Source organism: Rhinolophus sinicus, linkage group LG03, assembly GCF_036562045.2.
Source record: "Rhinolophus sinicus isolate RSC01 linkage group LG03, ASM3656204v1, whole genome shotgun sequence".
Classification (NCBI taxonomy): domain Eukaryota; kingdom Metazoa; phylum Chordata; class Mammalia; order Chiroptera; family Rhinolophidae; genus Rhinolophus; species Rhinolophus sinicus.
The window spans coordinates 173951753-173972096 of NC_133753.1; the positions used below are offsets into that span (position 1 = coordinate 173951753).

The following is a 20344-nucleotide window of genomic DNA, read 5'->3' on the forward strand; positions in this document are numbered from 1 at the left end:
TATTAATTCAGGAGTACACGTGGGCCTCACTGTAGATAAATAATATTCTATTAATTTTAATTGTCAATGAAAATACTATTATTTAACAAACTGAATGAAGTTATTTTATAAACTGAGGGCATTAGGGACTATCTCAGTTCTGTCTCTAGACTTACGTTAGTAATGGTAGCTTTCAGTTTTAATTTTAGTTTCATGATGAAAACATGTCTTTCCTAAAGCCTGGTAGAACTAAACTCTCTGAGTCCAATTATGGCCATGAATTTCAGGGTCAATGAAGAATGCAAATTTACCTTCAAACTTCCAGTAATAATAGTCTTCTTAGAATATTTTTTGTTTTGTTTCTGTTTTTGTTGTGTGTTTTTTTTTTTAGCCCAATAAGCTCTTTACTGATAAAATAAATACTATCTCAAGGTTTTAAAATTTTAAATTTGATTTCTGTTTACCAGAAGTTCTGAAGTTGATTGCTACCAAATTCTTGAAAGGTGTGCTTTTATGCACCACAAACAAGAATTTTAAAATAATTATTAAAAGGATACCATTTACAGTTGCAGATCAGTGGCGAATATAGAGACTGTTCAGTTGATACCAGAATCATTGGTTATCTGTGGGTGGAGGGGGGGAAGTGAAATTATATTCCAACCCCATGTCATAAATAATAATCAGTTTCAGATGGATTAAGGACTTAAATGTGAAAGCAAGGTTTTAAAACTCTTACAAGAAAATATAGAAAAGTAGGTTTCTGACCTTGTGGAACAAGTTCTTAAAACCAGTATTCAAGAAGTGCCCACCGCCATAGAAGAAAAGAGTAAGTATATGTTTAGTTGAATCTGCATAATCAATGTTGCTTCACATACATCAGCAGTATTACAGATTTTTTAAAATTTGTAATTCCAAATTTGATTAAATAATTTATTTTTTAGTAATAATCTCTAGCCTTGAATTTATATAAGTTTTAAAAGAGTAATTTACCAAAATGATTTCTTTAAAATTATACTACTAGCCTTGCTACAGTATTAATTGAATTTTTTCTGTTAGGCGAGCCAGTGCAGCCTTGAACTGTTTAAAACGCTTCCATGAAATGAAGAAACGAGGACCTAAGCCTTACAGCCTTCATTTAGATCACATTATTCAGAAAGCAATTGCAACACACCAGAAACGGGATCAGTATCTCCGAGTTCAGAAAGATATATTTGTTCTGAAGGTACTGACATGAAATCAGGATTTTTAACTTAATTTCCCAAATATGCATAGACTTGCTTGGATTTGCAGTTTTATTCATGCATATGTATTTTCAGATGGCTTCCAAATTTTACAGTGACTACGCTGTTTTATAACTTTTAAAGTTAAAAAACTGATGATCCATCCTTAAATGAAAAATCTTTCCTTTTGTTTTTAAAATTTAAACATAGTTTTCTAATGTGAGACAGTTTGCCTTAATTTTCCTTATTTCTGATGATTTTAGGATACAGAGGAAGCTCTTTTAATGAACCTTAGAGATAGCCAAGTTCTTCAGCATAAAGAGAATCTTGAATGGAATTGGAATCTTATAGGTACCATTCTTAAGGTATGACAGCATACTTCTTGGTGATGGCTTGATTATCTTTATTTTATTATTCATTGGTAATTAATAGATACATTTATAATATAACATATTATGTTTTTCTAGTGGCCAAATGTAAATCTAAGAAACTATAAAGATGAACAGTTGCACAGGTATGTAAGAACTGTTTTACGTTTAAATGTAAAGAACTTAGATTTGATTATGCCTAATACCTGCTAAAATTAACAATAGTTGCTTTAAAGATACATACATACATTTTAACGGTTGGTATTTGATACGTACATAGATGCTTCTCAACTTATGATGGGGTTACATCTCTGTAACCCCATCATTAAGTTGAAAAGTTGAAAATGCATTTAAGACACTTAACCTACTGAACATCATAGCTCAGCTTATCATAAACATGCTCAGAACACAATATCAAAAAAAAAAAAAAAAGTGCTGGCAATACAGCACCCTGTAGAGTTTTCGTTGTTTACCATTGTGATTGTGTACCTGACTGGGAGCTGCAGCTCATGGCCAATGCCCAGCATCACGAAAGAGTATCATACTGCATATCGCCAGCCTGGGGAAAGTTCAAAATTCAAAATTTTAAGTACAGTTTCTATTGAATATGTATCTTGTTTGCACCATCATAAAGTTGAAAAATTGTTAAGTCAGTAAATGTATATACATTTTTATATGTAGTCTTATTTTATAACCGAAAGCATCACTTAATTCTTTTTCTAGTTATTTGCATGCTGGTTTTAGTTTTGGAACAAATAAAGTACTTGAGGTAAAAGTTTCTCAAATGGGTAATATCAACCATCTAGTAATCTTAGCCCTAATGTATGAGGATGACATGATAAGGACATAGTGCTTTTCCCCCAAAATGGTGGCCATTGTTAATATGCTACTTCTATTTCCATTTGCATCTGACCTAGGAGGGTTAGCCATTCTTCCTTCTCGTCATACTCCCTCTTAACCTAGTTAGTGGCTCTACACACCTTCCACAAACCATAATGTTGTTCATAGCAAATACAGCACTTCTAGCTACTATGCTTTTCTCTAGTATTTTCACTGCTTCCGAGTTGAGGCCAACCCACCACCAGTACTGATCTCAGTGGATGGATGAGTGGGCCTTGACTTCGTGCTTTTGAGAAGTTCATGTCATTAACATTATTGTTTGATTGTATTTGTCTACTCATGATATTTAACCGAATATCCATATTAAATTTTGAGAAATATGTAGAACATATAAATTACATTGGAATAAAGAAGCATAGCACTAACTTTTCATACAGCTTGAGAACACAGATCGTGTCTCATTCATCTTTGTTTCTTCAACTCCTGGACCTGGCACATTTATTGGATTGGATTGTAGTGAATGACATTAAGTTGAACTAAATTAAATGAAAGCTTAGAACATGATGAAAACGATAACATTCAAATATCATAAATTAATGTCCATTGCTTCATAAATTCAGTTGCCTAAATTTTACCGGCAGCTTTTATACTTGGCTTTTTGCTAATAGTGAAAAATTGACAAAATCATAGGTTGGTCACATGCTTACAATTACTTAGTGTAAGATTATTTTATAGAGCCATGGGACAATGTTCTTCATAAAATATAGTAGAAGAAAATTTATGTTCAGGTGGCTTTCTCGTATTTATCCATCCTTCTAGCTATGTTATATCTGCATTTTTCCTACTAGCATATTTCTTCACATTTTTTCAGGCGTCTCACCATAAAATTTTTATTCTACAAATGTATTCTACAATGAAGGGGTTGTTTTGGTTGGATTTTTGTTTTGTTTATTTGTTTATTTGGGTGGTGTGTGTGTGGGGGAGAGAGAGAGAGAGAGAGAGAAGGAGAGAGAAAGATGTTCCGGATGTGTTTATTAAATTTCTTGCCATTTACCTCAATGGTTAAGACCCAAAACATTCAAACCTTATTATATTATATGCTATGGTTAAGATTCTAAAATAATTGTCTGGTTTCTTACTTTGCTGCTAATTTTGTTTTGATCTTAGGTTTGTACGAAGACTACTTTATTTTTACAAGCCCAGCAGTAAATTATATGCCAACCTGGAGCTGGATTTTTCGAAGTCTAAGCAGCTCACAGTTGTGGGTTGTCAATTTACAGAATTTCTCCTTGAGTCTGAAGAGGTAATAAACACTTCGAATATTTTCTAGATCAAATGTTTTTCATTGAATTTGCTCCCTCCTTTCTATTTCTGAACATGCAAAAACTATATTTATAAATGAGGGAATGAGCCCAGACCTAGATTTGGATCCTGACTTAGTCACTAGCTAGTTTTGTGACTTTGGGCAAGTAATTTGATTTCTAGAAGACCTAGTTTTCTCCTTATAAAATGGAAAAGAATACCATCTCCATGCAGCATTGTGTGGAATGGGATTAAAAACAATGGTAACTCAGTGAGTGAATATCTGTTATTAGTAACTTCATCATTATCGTTGAATTTTTTGGACTTGATTAAAGCTGACTTTTCTAATTATAGACACTAAGTTCTTTTCCAACAATATCACAATGTATTTGCATTTAGGATGGGCAAGGATACTTAGAAGACCTAGTAAAGGATATTGTTCAGTGGCTCAATGCCTCATCTGGAATGAAACCTGAAAGAAGTCTTCAGAATAATGGTTTACTGAGTACCCTTAGTCAACACTACTTTTTATTTATTGGAACACTTTCTTGCCACCCTCATGGAGTCAAAATGCTGGAAAAATGCAGTGTATTTCAGTGGTGAGCATACCTGAATTCTGTTTCTATTTGTCATTAAACTCTTTCTTTTAGAAATGTCTGTTTGTATTAGGAATTTTAAAATATTTGATGCATTAACGAATCAACACATAATTTCTAGCAATCTTCGTTATTTTCATCTTTTGCTTTTTTTTTTTTTTTTTAGTCTCCTTAACCTTTGCTCCTTGAAAAACCAAGATCACTTGCTAAAACTGACCGTTTCTAGCTTGGACTATAGCAGAGATGGATTGGCTAGAGTCATCCTTTCCAAAATCCTAACTGCAGCCACTGATGTGAGTATAACATAAGTAATAAACTCTTTTTTTATAACCAGTTAATTCAATATTTTGTAAGTTTTAGCCAAGTAAAATTAATTATAAATTGTAAGAATATGAGATGGAATTTGAGTTTACTTAAAAATTTTAGTTTCTCCAAAGAATTCCATACAGTACCCATATTTTTATATAAAGGGGAAGGAGCATCTAGATAGAAATAGAAGTATTTTATTTTACTAGCACTAAAGTAATATTATCAAGGACTAGACCGGCAATTCCAATTTTCTGCCTTTTTCAAGTAGTAGAACTGTCCCAAAACAAAGTCAAACAGGCTCTCTCCGTGGTGAAGTTGGTGCTGTTGTTGTTTCTTAATGTTTTGATTTATCTTGATAGGCCTGCAGGCTGTATGCAACAAAACATTTAAGAGTATTATTGAGAGCTAATGTTGAATTCTTCAATAATTGGGGAATTGAATTACTAGTGACCCAGCTACATGATAAAAACAAAACGATTTCTTCTGAAGCTCTTGATATCCTTGATGAAGCATGTGAAGACAAGGTGAGCGTTCATTATTTTATAATAAATGGACATTTATTTTTATTAAAATATTCAGTTTTAATAAAAAATTATGTGAAATTATAATGTGTACAGTATAGGTGTTTTGGAAGTAAAGAATTTACTATCTTTCTGCAATTGCTAATTTGCTTAATAATTACTTATTTTAGGCCAATCTTCATGCTCTTATTCAGATGAAGCCAGCTTTATCCCACCTTGGGGACAAAGGTTTGCTTCTCCTCCTGAGGTAAATTTTAAGTAAATTTTTCTTACAGTTCTATTTTCTATCGTGTTCTCTCTGGCAGTGTATATTAAAGCTGGATTCAGATCTGAAAAGGAAGCACTCTAAACAGTTCAGCAGTCAACTTCTGAAAGAAGCCTATAGACATTAGAAGCCTTTAGAACCTTGGACATTCTTTAATACTGAAACTGTCTTTTCATTGTTTTCCTTAATGTTTTTTTTACATTTCTATATCTCATGCTTTTCATGACATTTTCCTTTACTGTGATTGCATTCATGTGTTTTTGCAAAGATTGTGAAAATGTATTTGTAATCGAAGTTATAATAAGTAATAGTTGACCTTTTAGTTTTAGTAAAAAGCTATTCCTAAAGTCTTTTAGCTTCTTAAATATATTTTTTGTTTGAGATTTTTAGTCCTTAAACATTTTTTGTCAGACTCCATGTTAAACTATTGCTTGTTTTAATTTACAGATTTCTATCCATTCCAAAAGGGTTCTCCTATCTGAATGAAAGGGGTTATGTAGCAAAACAATTGGAAAAGTGGCACAAGGTAACTTTCTAACAACTGGTACACCAACTGGTTCAAATTGTATGTTTTTATCTTGGGAAATAGATTTGTAAATTTGGAGGATTTTATATCAATATTTTGAAACTAAAGAGGTAAATATTTAAATATTACATGAAATCAAGTCTTAAATTCTATATAATTATTTGTATTTTTGTTTATCCTTTTTTAAAACCTCAGTTATTTTATAGTGAACTATTGATTTTGTGTACATTATGTTGAATTTTAGATCCTCATTCTCTTTAATGCCTGCATAGTACATTACTATATGATGTACCTTAATTTGTATAACCATTCCTGTATTTATGGATATTTAGGTTGTTTCCAACTTTCTAGTTTTGTAAGTGTAAAACTATTTAGTTTTCCTGGATATTCTTGCATGTGTATCTTTGTATACTTTTGCAAGTATGTCTGTTGGATAAATTTCTATAAGTATAAATTGAGTCAAAACGTATGTGAATTTAAATTTTTGATAAATACTGCCAAATTGCTTTCCAAAGAAGTTCTACCAATTCTTTTAAACACTTTGAAGATCTTTTGCAATAAAGATGACAGTGTGATTGGCTCTCAGTTGAAAGAATTTAAAAGTTTCCCAAATCTTAGTGGGAAACATTTTTTACTTTTGACCTGATTTAAATCAGTGGGGAAAGATATCATTTCTTACCAAAAGGTGGTAAAATGATAGAACTCAGCTAATCTACTTCTTAAAATTTCTAGTGAATATCTTCAGAGTTTAATATTAAGAAGATAGTTGTTTTGTTTTGTTTTTAACGGAGAAAGGGATTCATTCAAATAAGACGAAAAACAAAATTACTAACATATCAACCGCAAAATATTAATTAAAAAAGAGGGGAAAAGAATAAGCAGAAATATTTTGGGTATGATAGCACATTTGCATTCATAATACCTTGTCCTAACCTTTTCAAAAATTTCTTAAATCCCCTCAACAGATGTTCATTTTTCTCGTATTTATGTTCCAAGATTTGTGAGGTACTTAACATGTTATAAATTTAGTGAATTTCTGATATTATATACGATTAAGACTATATTATCTTCTAGGAATATAATTCAAAATATGTTGACTTAATTGAGGAACAACTTAATGAAGCACTTACTACTTATCGGAAGCCAATTGATGGTGATAACTATGTTCGTCGGAGCAACCAAAGGTACCATTCAGCCAGTTAATGGAATAATTTATTGCTGGTCCTCACATATAAAACGTAAAACCAGTTTGTAATAAATCATTAATTTCTCAAGTTTTCTGAGTACTTGGATATTTGATTTCTTACACTCACAGAGCAAAAATCTTCTTAAAGAACAGCTTTGATTGCTCAATTCCAGTGGCATTCATCACCTTCTACAATACCCTTACTGATAAGCATATAGATACTCCATGTCTTACCCTAGTCTATCTGCCCAGTCTCAGCTCTCTTTCCACTACTCTGACACCACCTAAACTATTATTTCTCTAGAGAAGTCCTCATGCCTTTCCATCTCCATATTTTTATTTATACTGGGGGATTATATCTAGTAATTCTGTTTAGTACTTTATTGCAAGTCAGTGTTTTAATTAGCATATTTAGAGTAAATGAGTAGGTATATCAATCATCTTTGTTATATTAGATTACAGCGTCCTCATGTATACCTGCCTGTACACCTTTATGGACAACTGGTACACCACAAAACAGGCTGTCATTTGTTGGAGGTACAGGTAAAAACATAATTTGCTTATTTTAAATAGCTACAATAGCAGAAAAAAAAAATCTTAATATTGTTAAAGTATTATCATTGCAGAAGTGTCTCCAAAGCCTTACAGTCAGTGGCATAATTGCTTTTAAAGCCATCCATCTTGTAATTGACTTAAGCAGTCTGTTTGTAATTCTTAGATCTATTACTAGCTTGTGTGCATTTCCCTGATTTATGTGTCACCTTTTACATAGCTAATTAGTTACATAGAGTCAGTAACCCAGTCTGAGTTATCTCTTTTATAATTTGTTGGGGAAGTTCATTTTAATAAAAACATACTGAAGAACAGTTTCTTCATTCCTTTTGTTGAGAAGTTAAACTGAACCTGATACAGATTCAGTTACCTTTGGTGAGCAACAAAGTATAAGCTGCTGTTTCTCAGTTCTTCACATTCTTCGTGGAGTGTAACAGGCTTAAGCAAGCAGTTCTTTGAGTATAGTATGTATGCCAAGTTTGTGGCTGTGAATATGTCTTGTAACTATGTGTTTTCAATAAACACAACATTTTTCTTATGTTAGGAATCGTTACAGAGGTATTTGTGTATGTGTCTGAACAATTGTAATTAGTGATTTAGTTCCTTTTTGTATCAGTGTTCATTTCAGGAGCAAAAGTTTTATATAAATCTCTATAGTTTCATATATTTCTACATCATGCCTATGAAGATTATTGGGGCACATTTTTATACTATTTTCTTAAAAATTCACTAAAAATTTAAATGATTTGCTCAATGTGTCATTACCTATATAGTATGATAAAATCTTGGCATTCATTAATTATTTTCTATTTAAAAGGAGTAATAATTATGATTAACGTTTTTGTCATACTAGGTACCAAGTACGTTGTTAAGCACTTTATATGCAATAATTCATTAAATTATTAAACCTTATGAGACAGATGCTGTTATTATCCCTATTTTAGAAATTAGGAAGTCAAGGCATGGGGAAATTAAGTAACATGCTTACAGCCACGTAGCTAATAAATGCTAACCTTAGAATATGAACTCAGAGCCCATGCACTAATGCTGCCTCTTAAGAAATTTTACATAAGCAGAATTTACTAAGTGCAAACCTTAAATAGGTCTTAAGGTGTAATAAGAAAATACATTAAAAATAATTATTACTCATGTGGATTTTTTTTTCCTTTCTCTAGAATATTATTACAGAACTCTGTCACAACGTTCGTACACCAGATTTGGATAAATGGGAAGAAATTAAAAAACTGAAAGCATCTCTTTGGGCCTTGGTTTGTACTAAATATTTGTATAAGATCTTAATTTTTAGATTTGTCTAATTTCCCATTAATATTAAATAAATAAAAATCATATTATTTGGAACTTGTTCTTAGATTAATATTCTAATACCAAGATTGTTCCTGCCCATTTAAATATTATTTTTAAGCTGGAAGATAGATGATTAAACTTAGTTTTCTTGCTAAGGCAAATGGAACATTAATCCCTAAAGTTTCTTATTTGAGATTTTTTCACATTTATTCCTTTCTCATAGATGGAGTTATTTTTTTTGTTTTTTGGCTAGCTTTCCAAATCTCTTGAAAGTTACTCTTGTATTATGTTTTATATTTTATATAAGTGATTTCTTTTTCTTTCAGGGAAATATTGGCTCATCAAATTGGGGTCTCAATTTGCTACAGGAAGAAAATGTGATTCCAGATATACTAAAACTTGCAAAGCAGTGTGAAGTTCTTTCCATCAGAGGGTATGTCATTTAACTCAGAAATCTTTCTAATGTATAGTATGTTTTTGTTCACAAATGGGTGTGAGGAAAAAGTATTTTATGATTCAGAGCAGTTCATTAGAGTTGTTAATTCATGAAAGCCCTAATGATAGAAGATTTTTAAATGCAGTAAGGTAAGCATCTTAAGGAGCTCCTTGTTTAATATTATCATTCAGTTTTTGTCATGATAATATTGAAGTTTACCTGGCCAGTAAACAGTGAAAGTGTAGTGTATCCAATAGCCCTAATATTCTAAATTTATCCCAGAAAAGCTGATATATATTTTTTTCCTAAGATTGCATTATGGTGTTATACATTGTTTTATTATAATTAGTATTTTTATTAAGAATGTTTTTGTGTTATTTATTGCTTCTTATTTACCCCTACCTCATTTTAATGCATTTTCAATTTTTAATGGCTTTTCAAGAAAATTCAAATGCATGTAGCAGACTAATATTTTGTGGTTGCTTTAAGAAATCTCAGTTTGGAATAATAAACTGTCATTACTACATCTTTTATGAACAGGACCTGTGTATATGTGCTTGGGCTTATAGCCAAAACCAAACAAGGCTGTGATATTCTCAAATGTCACAACTGGGATGCTGTAAGGCACAGTCGCAAACATCTGTGGCCAGTGGTTCCGGATGATGTAGAACAACTCTGTAATGAACTCTCATCTATCCCAAGCACCTTAAGTTTGAACTCAGAGTCAACAAGCTCTAGACATAATAGTGAAAGTGAATCTGCGCCATCAAGTGAGTATCTTGACGGGGTCATGTGAAGTTAGCCATACTTAAAATTTGTATTTGTAACATCAAAATTTAAATGTGTTTGTTACATTCCTAATTTACTTTTTTCTAAGATAATTTGGCAATAGTAATCTCTTGAAGGAGAATGTATATCTTTTCTCAACAGAATATATAGCCACCAACCTACATTGTTCTCTCCCCTTGCTTTCTAAATAGCCTTTAGAATATCCTACTTACAGAGTTAAATAAGAAGCCATGTGCCAGAAGACCCATTCCCCTTTGTTTGTCATAAAATCTAATATGTAAATGTTTATTTACCTACCTTCTTCATTTACATAGTTTTTAATTCATTTTTCAGATTCAGAGATTGTTAACCAGAATATATTTGTTAAGAGATTATATTCACATGTTCATTTTTGAGAGAAGAGCTAAATTTTAAAATTAAATAATGAAACTGTTAAAAGATCAGTATCAAAAATCAATTAAATAAAAAACAGTTTGTGATTTTAACCCCTGTGCTAAATGCTATTAGGTGTATAAAATTTAAAGCATTTTAAGAAAATAGTGCAATATTTATCAAACCATATTTTACCAGATTTAATATGCTATGAATTAGAAGATGCACCAATATTTTATGTCCCACTAAAAAAGAAGGAAAAAAATGTTCCCTAGTAAATTAGGACATATCACTGTTGCAAGATGCATCCTGATTTTAGAGCTACTAGTTATGAAAAATGTGCATCTTAGAATTAATAGAATATGGGAAATAAAATGCGTTATGCAAGTTTAGTTAGAATTTTATTTTGCCTTCTTTCAAAATTTATATTTGAAATAGTTTATAATTCAACAGAAAAGTTAAAAATAGAAATAAAATAAAATCCTGTATATGTCATTAGGCACTTGGATTGAATCTTTTATTAGCATTAGGCACTGAATTTAGATGAATTTTTTAGTACTTAAGGCAAATTAGAAGTAAATATAATTGGTTTAAACATGAATTTAAAATGTTGTGACTTGGTGCTTTGTAAGCATATTTTGTTCAAGATTGAGAATTTATTTGTTATAAGATTCATGTGTCCTTCCTATTGTGAATAAAACCACCAGGAATCTCTACCAACTAAGTGAGCATCCATGATTAAGGCTCTTTTTTTCCTTTAATTTTATTCTGAATGTTTGGAGGTTTTGGAAACTCACTGGAATAATGAAACTTCTAGGCTATGCCAGGAGTCCTATAGTTTTTCTTTGGAAATAACAGAAGAACCTCATAATGACATAATTTTTCATTTTATTCAAGTCCAAACTGGATCTCAAGGAAGCTCTTTTTTTATCCCTTACAATATTTTTTATTGGTGAAATTCAAAATAATTGAGTATAATTTTTTTCATTCTTCTAATGAGAAGAACGAAATTCTTTTGGAGGGAAAGGGAAACATTGTATGATTTCCTAGAGCTGCCATAATGAAGTACCACAAACTTAATGGCTTAAAACAGAAGTTAATTCTCTCAAGTTGTGGAGGCTAGAAGTCCAAAATCAAGATGTCAGCAGGGCCATAAACCCTCTGAAATTCTGGGTAGAAAAACTTCCTTTCCTCTTCGTAGCTTCTGGTGAGAGCTGGCAGTCCTCGGTGTTCTTAGCTGACAGCTGCATCACTCCAATCTCTGTTGTCACATGGTTTTCCCCCGTGTGTTTGTCTTCACATAATCTTTCCATCTCTTATAAAGAAGCTAGTTGTGCTGGATTAAGGGCCCACTCTACTCCAGTATGACCTCAGCTTAACCAATTACATCTGCAACAGCCCTGTGAAGGAAGCTCTTTTTCTGTGGCTCAGCAATTTAACCCTTCATTTTTGAACATTTTTATCCCATATGACTGTTACACAATAATTTCTTGAAATATTTCCCTCCTAGTTACCGTGATTTTTGTCTGTCGTTTCTTGTGTGCTTTTATTAATCAGTGCTTTGCTCGTAGGCATGTTTATAATGGAGGATGAGCGGTTTGGCAGCAGCTCTACGAGCACGTTTTTCCTCGACATCAATGAAGATGCAGAGCCGGCCTTTTATGATCGACCCGGGCCTATAAAGGATAAAAATTCATTCCCTTTCTTTGCTTCTAGTAAACTTGTGAAGAATCGTATCTTAAATTCACTCACTTTGCCTAATAAAAAACATCGTAGTAGCAGTGATCCAAAAGGAGGGAAACTGTCCTCTGAAAATAAGACAAGCAACAGGCGGACCAGGACACTTACGGAGCCCAGTGTTGACTTTAATCACAGTGACGATTTTACCCCCATATCCGCAGTACAGAAAACATTACAATTAGAAACTTCATTTGTGGGGAATAGACACACTGAAGACACTGGTAGCACTCCAAGTATTGGAGAGAATGACTTAAAATTCACCAAGAGTCTTGGAACAGCGAATCACAGAGAAAACACGAGCCGAGAGAGATTAATTGTAGAAAGTTCAACGAACTCACATATGAAGATACGTAGCCAAAGTTTTAATACAGACACTACGACAAGTGGCATAAGTTCAATGAGCTCAAGTCCTTCCCGAGAGACAGTAGGTGTAGATGCTGCGACTGTGGACACAGACTGTGGAAGTATGAGTACTGTGGTAAGTACTAAGACTGTTAAGACAAGCCACTATTTGATGCCACAGTCTAACCATCTCTCTCTCTCCAAGTCCAACTCAGTGTCCCTGGTGCCTCCAGGTTCTTCTCATACACTTCCTAGAAGGGCACAGTCCCTTAAAGCACCCTCTATTGCTACAATTAAAAGTCTAGCAGATTGTAACTTTAGCTACACAAGTTCTAGAGATGCCTTTGGCTATGCTACGCTGAAAAGATTACAGCAACAAAGAATGCATCCATCCTTATCTCATTCTGAAGCTTTGGCATCTCCAGCAAAAGATGTGCTGTTTACTGACACCATCACCATGAAGGCCAACAGCTTTGAGTCCAGGTTAACACCAAGCAGGTGAGCGAATATATATCTAAAACTGAACAATAATGGTTGCATTTTAACAGACTTCAATGTAAAGCATTAACCAGGTTTTACATCTACATTAGCCTCAGAACTGACCTATTGTAATTGTTTACTATGGTAGGCTATAAGCTCCTAGTTACCCGATATGATTTGAAATGGATTCTTGCAGCTGCGAGGGGGGAAAGAAACTCCTTTAGGCCCTGAAAGTAAACATACATGCTTTGCAAGGACAAACAAGTCACAAGCTTTTTTTTATTTATTTCTCGCTTCTGCAAGGATCGATTTTAAAAAGAAGCATGTCGGGGGAATCAGGAGCTTAAGACCTACAATAACAAACAACTTTTTCAGGTAGGTCAATTTAAGGCTCCAAAAGTTGACCTTTTTTTTTCTTTTTTTTTTTAAAGTAACTGAAAATTTCAGTAAAATTCTTTTAAGTAGCTGTTATTAAGTAGGAACTTAATGAACATTAAATGAATTACTTGGCCCTCAGGATTCAGCAATACCAGTTTGCCTGTACTCAAGGATATTTTGGGGATATCTATGCCATGTCGAAGATTACAGCAGGCTGGTCAAAATAATTTTGATAATGTAATGTTAAATTTGATTGTTGCAAAAATTTCTGTACCTATATATTTTTTGTTCTTATTGGGCCAAATACTTCTAAAAACCTTTTTGGTTTTAGATTATTCGTGTACACTTATTTAGTATTTGTCAAGTACTAAGAATAGTGCCTGGCGTATATTGAATATTCAGTAGAAGTTAGCTATTATCATCATCATCATTATTGGTAATCATGTCTTTAATCCTTTTGGCTCGTATGTAACCAAAATCTTAATCACATTAAGAAGTGATTAAGCAGTTTTGTTTCCATAATGCTAACACATTTAGTATAAGGGGTTCCTGGTAGCAAATAATCAATTAAATCTATGTAGTAAAGTTAATGAATTCTGTTCAAAAGGGGTACCTAAGACCTGCATTCAGAGTTTCTTACATTTATTCTAAGAACTTGGATATCAGGTTTTCAGGCCTATAGAAGCAACAATTAGAAGTTTCTATTGGTAGTACACTGTACAGGAAAGGACAGGTGATAAAATTGGTAGCAGAGGAGGAAACTTCCACTACAACAAAGTATTTGAAAACTACAGCATCCTGGGAGCTGTCAGTCGGGGGCACTAGATAACACAGCGCACTGAAATACGCAATGAGAGTCCCACCACCTTATAGCTCAGTACAATAGCTAAAGTGCTGTGAACTTGGAGCCATCCAGCTAGGTTTATGGTCATTCATCGAAGGAGACATTCCTATCCAAATGGACTAACGCATAGATAAGAAGTGTAGTGCTTAAATTATTCCTAAGAATAATTTAATAATTGTGGTTATTCCTAAGAATAAACCACAAAGACAGTTACTCCCAAATCATTTACTCTCTAACCAATCTGGGTTCTTAGTATTTTATTTCTTGTATTTTCTGTTAGAACAGGAGGAGGTTTGGAAATTTTACTGTTAGAGTAAAATGCCAAGTCATTGGCATTATAAAGAATGAATAGGTGTTTTTGATTTCTTGGGAGGGGAAAAAAAATAACAAGAAAAAAACAAGAGAAACGGGAACAGCTTGTACAAAGGCTTGAAAGCATAACAAAACTTCATGTTCATCAAATCTTTCATTTTTCAAATTATATTTAGTACTTACTTGGTACTAAGTTCCATGGAGGAAAAAATTGTCGGCATTAGTTTTCCTATTCCTATTTCTATTTGGTTCAGAGAAAATGAAAACAATGGACGATAACTATACATTTACTTGAAAATAATGGATTGGAATCCAGGCTGAGAAGATGGTTTTTTGTTTGTTTTATTTTTGTTTTTGTTTTGTTTGTTTTGTTTTCTTATAAAATTAAAAGAGTAGGCATACTGACACCTGTGGTATAATGGGTGGCATGAATCCAGCAATCTTAAAAACTATTTCCTTGGGGTATAGTAGAAAAAACACTAAAGTGTAGGCATCCTTAATCTTGAGTTGTAATCCTGGCACTGAGAGTATGAGCTTGGACAAAGTTCTATAAATTATACTGTAATGTCTCATCTGCCTGGAATTCAACAGCTTTGCAAACCTCAGCAATCCAGAGCAAAGCCAGGCAGACCTCTCAGTTGCTCACCATTATTAATCTATACAGTACAGTTCATGAATTTTGAAATATCTAGGCCTCAGTTGCCTTATCTATTGGCGATTGGAGTAGATCAGAAGTTGTAAGCTTTTTAAATGTTGCTTTTTAAGCAGAGAAACCCTTTCTTCACAAAAACGTTTCTGTGGAAACCCAATATGTAGAATAGATAAAAATGGAGCTACTCTGGCTGAAAAAGGGATTGGGAACACGAGTAATCCAATAATTGTTTCTGCCCACTCCAGTAGTCCTTGAGTTTTATGGAGTCAAGAAGTATAACAGTATAATTTTAAAACCACTGACTTATTTTTTGAAATTTTTTGTAAATTTCTATTGTGAGTGGCTTTTAGATAGAAATTAGTAGAAATTGAGTGGTTTTTGCTATGGTCTTAAAAGCTACTGTTTTTGAAGCATTTATTTTGTGTGCTTTACAAAATAATTCTTTAACACCAGGCTACATATGGCAAGCCTAGTAGCTTGTATATACAATGCTGATACCTAGTAAATATTTTAGCATGTCCATTGCACAAAGAAGAATCTTTATGAGAAAGGTATATCTTATTGAAATATCAGTAGACCATATTTGTTATGGAGTCACTAGTAAGGAGTACATTGAGGAAATATTAATGTTTCATATAAGGCTATCTCTTGTAATATTTAGAAATGATACCATTTTTGCTATTTTGTGTCTGCCATGTCACATAAATCTTATGTTGATAAAGCATTGAAATAATTACCACACAAAGAATGAAAAGTAATTGTTTTTCATAAAAATAATATTAAATAGTTATACCTGGGAGATCATAACAGTTGGTTTTGATAGCAGTTAACATTACTGATGATCTTTTATATATCATTTTGTAACAGTTAAATATCTTCAAGTGTGTATGTGTTCTCAGTAAACAAGATGGCACTGTTTAATACTTGACTAGATACTTATCTTTTATGAAGATATGAAAATAAGTTATAATTTCTTTGTATAATTGCTATTGCAAATCAGACTAATGCCAGTGTTTGTTTATGGTATTTTAGGTTCATGAAAGCTTTAAGTTATGCTTCATTAGATAAAGAAGACTTATTAAGTCCTATTAATCAAAATACCCTGCAGCGATCCTCCTCCGTGAGGTCCATGGTGTCCAGTGCGACATACGGGAGCTTAGATGACTATATTGGTCTCGCTCTTCCAGTAGACATCAATGATATATTCCAGGTATTGTAAATTCTATTGTTTTCTTATGATTTGGTTTCCTGTTTTTTGCACATTCTGTAACTGCTTTCTAGAAATTACAGAGTGGAGAAGGTGATTTTTTAAGGCAGTTTTGTTTAAAGAAATATTTTGAAAATCATTTCACCCTTCTCAACTGTTGTTTAGTATCTCCCAGTCCCCAGAACATTAGCCTTCTCTTTCCACATTAAATCAGCATCTTATTTGATTTTATCAGTATATTCTCTATATAAACGTAGTGAATTCCTAACCTTGCTTTGAGTCACATTTGACTTATTCCTTGTTGCTTTTTTAAATTGAGATATAATTGACATATAACATTTTGTAAGTTTGAGGTGTACAGAGTATTCCTTGTGGTGGTGGGGTTTTTTTTGTGGGATTTTTTTTCCTAATCCTTGATCCTGTTTAGCCCATACAGAGCAGCCACATGTTGAGCCCAGTCATATAAAGTGGCCCTAATCCCATGAGATACTCACAAATCTTTAGGTGATAGTACTAAATATACACTTTCTCAGAAATCTAAAGACATTTTGGATAAGTTCTAAATTAAGTACTTTAATATTCATTTAAGTCACAAGGACTAGATAGGACTTTAAGGGTTATTTGTTCTTTTGTCAAGTTTAGGTAATTTAACCTTCTGTAACATTTTTGTTGTAGGTGTGTGTGATAGTAATTCTATTTAAATTCCATTTAATTTAATTTTACTAATATTCATAGAGTGGAGTTCTTTTTATAGGAAGACTTACCATGATTTACATCTGTTTTATTAGGTAAAGGATATTCCCTATTTTCAGACTAAAAACATACCTCCACATGATGATCGAGGTACAAGAGTGTTTGCCCATGATGCAGGAGGTAATGCATGGTTTGTTCTCATGAGACTTCTCTTTATAGTAAAAAGAAAGTTTTTTTCAGTAGGATGACACTACAAATTCAGGTATATTTACTTTTGAGTCATCTCTATAATTATACTAAAATAATTGTTTGAGTCAATTTAAAATAAAACCACAACATTTTTGTGTGTGCATGAGGGACTTCAGAAAGTGTTTTCTAAAGTACCCAGCCTCTAAGAATACAAAAACTAGACCAGTTACGTACTTCTGTTTTAAATAAGTAAAAAATTTGTAACGCTAATCCTTATAAGTCTAAGAAACAGCCATTTGGGCCAAGGACAGTGATAAAAATATACTTACACATTATATGGTCTCTCTTATGAACTGTAATATTTTAAAGAATATAGGCATATCAGCTACTGGTTTAAAGCTTCATAATCTTGATCAGTTTTTTAAACATGTATCTCTTTAGACTCAGAATTAGTTACTTTTCTTTATGCATATATTGAGGATGATTGAAATGGTGCTTTAATTGTATAATCTCAATTTTCCATTTTGTATCTAACACCTCATATTAGAGTAATATAAACATATCTACTGACTTTAATTATTTTCCTAGTTAAAGCAAATTGTTCTTTCTTGTTCCCAATTAAGTTTAGATTTTGAGTGATAAAAAGAATTGTGGTATTTTCCCCCTGGTTTTCCTTCTTTAAAATTTCACATAGTTTAAGTCACTTTGAAAGAAGTTGTCATTGATACCATCTTTCTCAGTTTATGATTTATATTTACTTATGCACAGGTCTTCCGTCTGGAACTGGAGGTCTTGTAAAAAACTCTTTTCACTTGCTACGACAACAGATGAGTCTTACGGAAATAATGAATTCAATCCATTCAGATGCTTCTCTGTTCTTAGAAAGTACAGAAGACACTGGATTACAGGAGCATACAGATGATAACTGCCTTTATTGTGTCTGTATTGAAATTCTGGGTTTCCAGCCCAGTAACCAATTAAGTGCAATATGTAGTCATTCAGGTGAGTGATTATGTCCTTCTAGATGAATCCATCTGGATTTGAATCTGCTCCAGTTACAAGTCATCTCCCAGCCCTATCGATCATCCCTCATACTCCATTCTCACTCCCTCAGCCTTCGTTCAGTCACTTAACATCTTCCTGTTGGGGAGTGGGGTAGTGTTTCAATCTCCAGTTTTGGCCCCTTCCAGTTCCCTTTCAGACTACTGCCTGGGAATAACCTCTTGACAGTTCTTTACTGGCTATTTATTCATGCCCTGCACACACTCTTGGTATGATCAGCCTACTGTCCTTTTTCACCATTTTCCGGTCTTATACTTAACATACCATTACTGACTGACTTGAAGTTTTTGAACAAATTGTGCTCTTTTTCATGACTCTAGGCATGAAAGGGGTGTTTTCCCTGCTGTTTCCTCTGCGCCTCCCCTCCTCACACACCTGCAAGTTCACACACGAGCGCACTGTCTTTTTGGCAAGTCCACCTTATCCGAAGTGTCAGTGGTATTTTTTCTGCGAAGCTTTCTCTGACTCTGAATTACATGTTGGCTATCCTTCCTCTCTACTCTTCATTGTCCTTTGTACCTAGATCTCTTATGATAATTATTGCTTGGTTATTTTTTTCCCTTCCACTCAATAAGGTCTTTCAGGGTATGGTCTGTTTATGTCTTTTCATGTTTATAGTTCTGATAACTAGATGCAGACTGCTTTGCATATTAGACATTCCGAATATTTTCGGTCAGGGAGTAAATAAAGCAGACTGCGATTCAGCTTTTTTATATGATTTAACAAATGACTTATATTAGCAATTTCAAATTAGTATGTATGTGTTTAAAGTGTTACCATAATACCTTTTCTTGGTGAATATCACTGAGCTACCCTCAGAAAAACCTAGTGAAGACCAAAGTTCTCTGAATCACTCTTCCAAATTTCTCCTTAGTATTCTGATTTGGAGCTTCCCAACTGATGGGTCGCAGCACACTAATCTGCCACAGATAGGTTATGGGTGTGCTGAGATGTTAGCCCCCTCAGTGATTCTGTGCCCCAAGGGAGCCTGGGTTTGACGAATGCCTGGATGAAGCACTTTCTACTGTGAACAGTGCTTTGAAAGAAAAGGTTTGAGCAGTATTGTTCCAAAGTATTGCATACAGTAGAGAAGATGCTATTTTAAATCACTTGGCTATATACATCGTTTAGGATATTTTCCGCAAGTTCTGCTTCTTCCATCAGTCACTCAACAGTACTTACGAAGCATTTACTATGGAGTTTTGCTATACTGTTTTCTACTTATTTATCAAGTAAGAAATGAAGAAACCAACCCCTAATTACCCAGTCACAGACAGTCACAGCTAGTTCTAACCCATTTGTGACCTGTAGCTGGGGGAGGGATCAGGCAGTGTCGTGAAGTGGGGGGGGTGAAGGACTTGCAGTCAGAGGCTCTCCTTTTGGCACAGCCATCAGAGCCCCGCGGCTTGTCATTCTAGTGATGTGGGGTGGCAGATTGAACAGTAGCAGGGGAGAATAACTCTTAATTGGAAAATGATTACAATTTGCTATGATACCCATCTCAGAGATGTGAAGGGGGAAGGCTAATTATTAAAAAGTCAGTGAACCTTTACTCATTCATGCATTCAACATAATATTTACCACACCACTATCACACCCTGGGTGTGGTGTTAAACTAGATGCTAGGAAAATAATTGGGAGACACAGTAAATAAAGTAAAGACATTATTCTTGTACTCTTTGAGCTTTAGTCCAATGGGGAAGGAAATGAATTGATTGATTGATCGATGTTCCACCAATCATATTGATTATACAGATATAATACTGCATTTGTAAAAAGTGCCATCAAGGATAGATAGATATATGATATTAGTAAAGGAATATAACGAAATAGGTAGGTCAAAGAAGAAACTTCTGAAGAAGGTAATACTGACCTGTGG

The 20344-nt window shown here is 33.4% G+C and overlaps 1 protein-coding gene across 5 annotated transcripts in view; it reads left to right on the forward strand.

Moving 5' to 3' along the window:
• The window catches only part of RICTOR (RPTOR independent companion of MTOR complex 2), a 105707-nt gene that overhangs the window by 78330 nt on the left and 7033 nt on the right, over positions 1-20344 (forward strand). For 3 of the 5 annotated variants that reach the window (XM_019737219.2, XM_019737221.2, XM_019737222.2), the window contains 19 exons: positions 1036-1201; positions 1463-1564; positions 1667-1713; positions 3575-3710; positions 4109-4308; positions 4472-4598; positions 4974-5138; positions 5306-5382; positions 5848-5926; positions 7001-7110; positions 7568-7655; positions 8840-8932; positions 9296-9402; positions 9946-10175; positions 12138-13146; positions 13432-13503; positions 16347-16524; positions 17310-17394; positions 18172-18405. In XM_019737219.2, the coding sequence (XP_019592778.1) occupies positions 1036-1201; positions 1463-1564; positions 1667-1713; positions 3575-3710; positions 4109-4308; positions 4472-4598; positions 4974-5138; positions 5306-5382; positions 5848-5926; positions 7001-7110; positions 7568-7655; positions 8840-8932; positions 9296-9402; positions 9946-10175; positions 12138-13146; positions 13432-13503; positions 16347-16524; positions 17310-17394; positions 18172-18405 (3305 nt within the window). The remainder of the gene's footprint in view (positions 1-1035; positions 1202-1462; positions 1565-1666; positions 1714-3574; positions 3711-4108; positions 4309-4471; positions 4599-4973; positions 5139-5305; positions 5383-5847; positions 5927-7000; positions 7111-7567; positions 7656-8839; positions 8933-9295; positions 9403-9945; positions 10176-12137; positions 13147-13431; positions 13504-16346; positions 16525-17309; positions 17395-18171; positions 18406-20344) is intronic. The other 2 variants (XM_074328978.1, XM_019737220.2) reach the window with 2 other exon arrangements.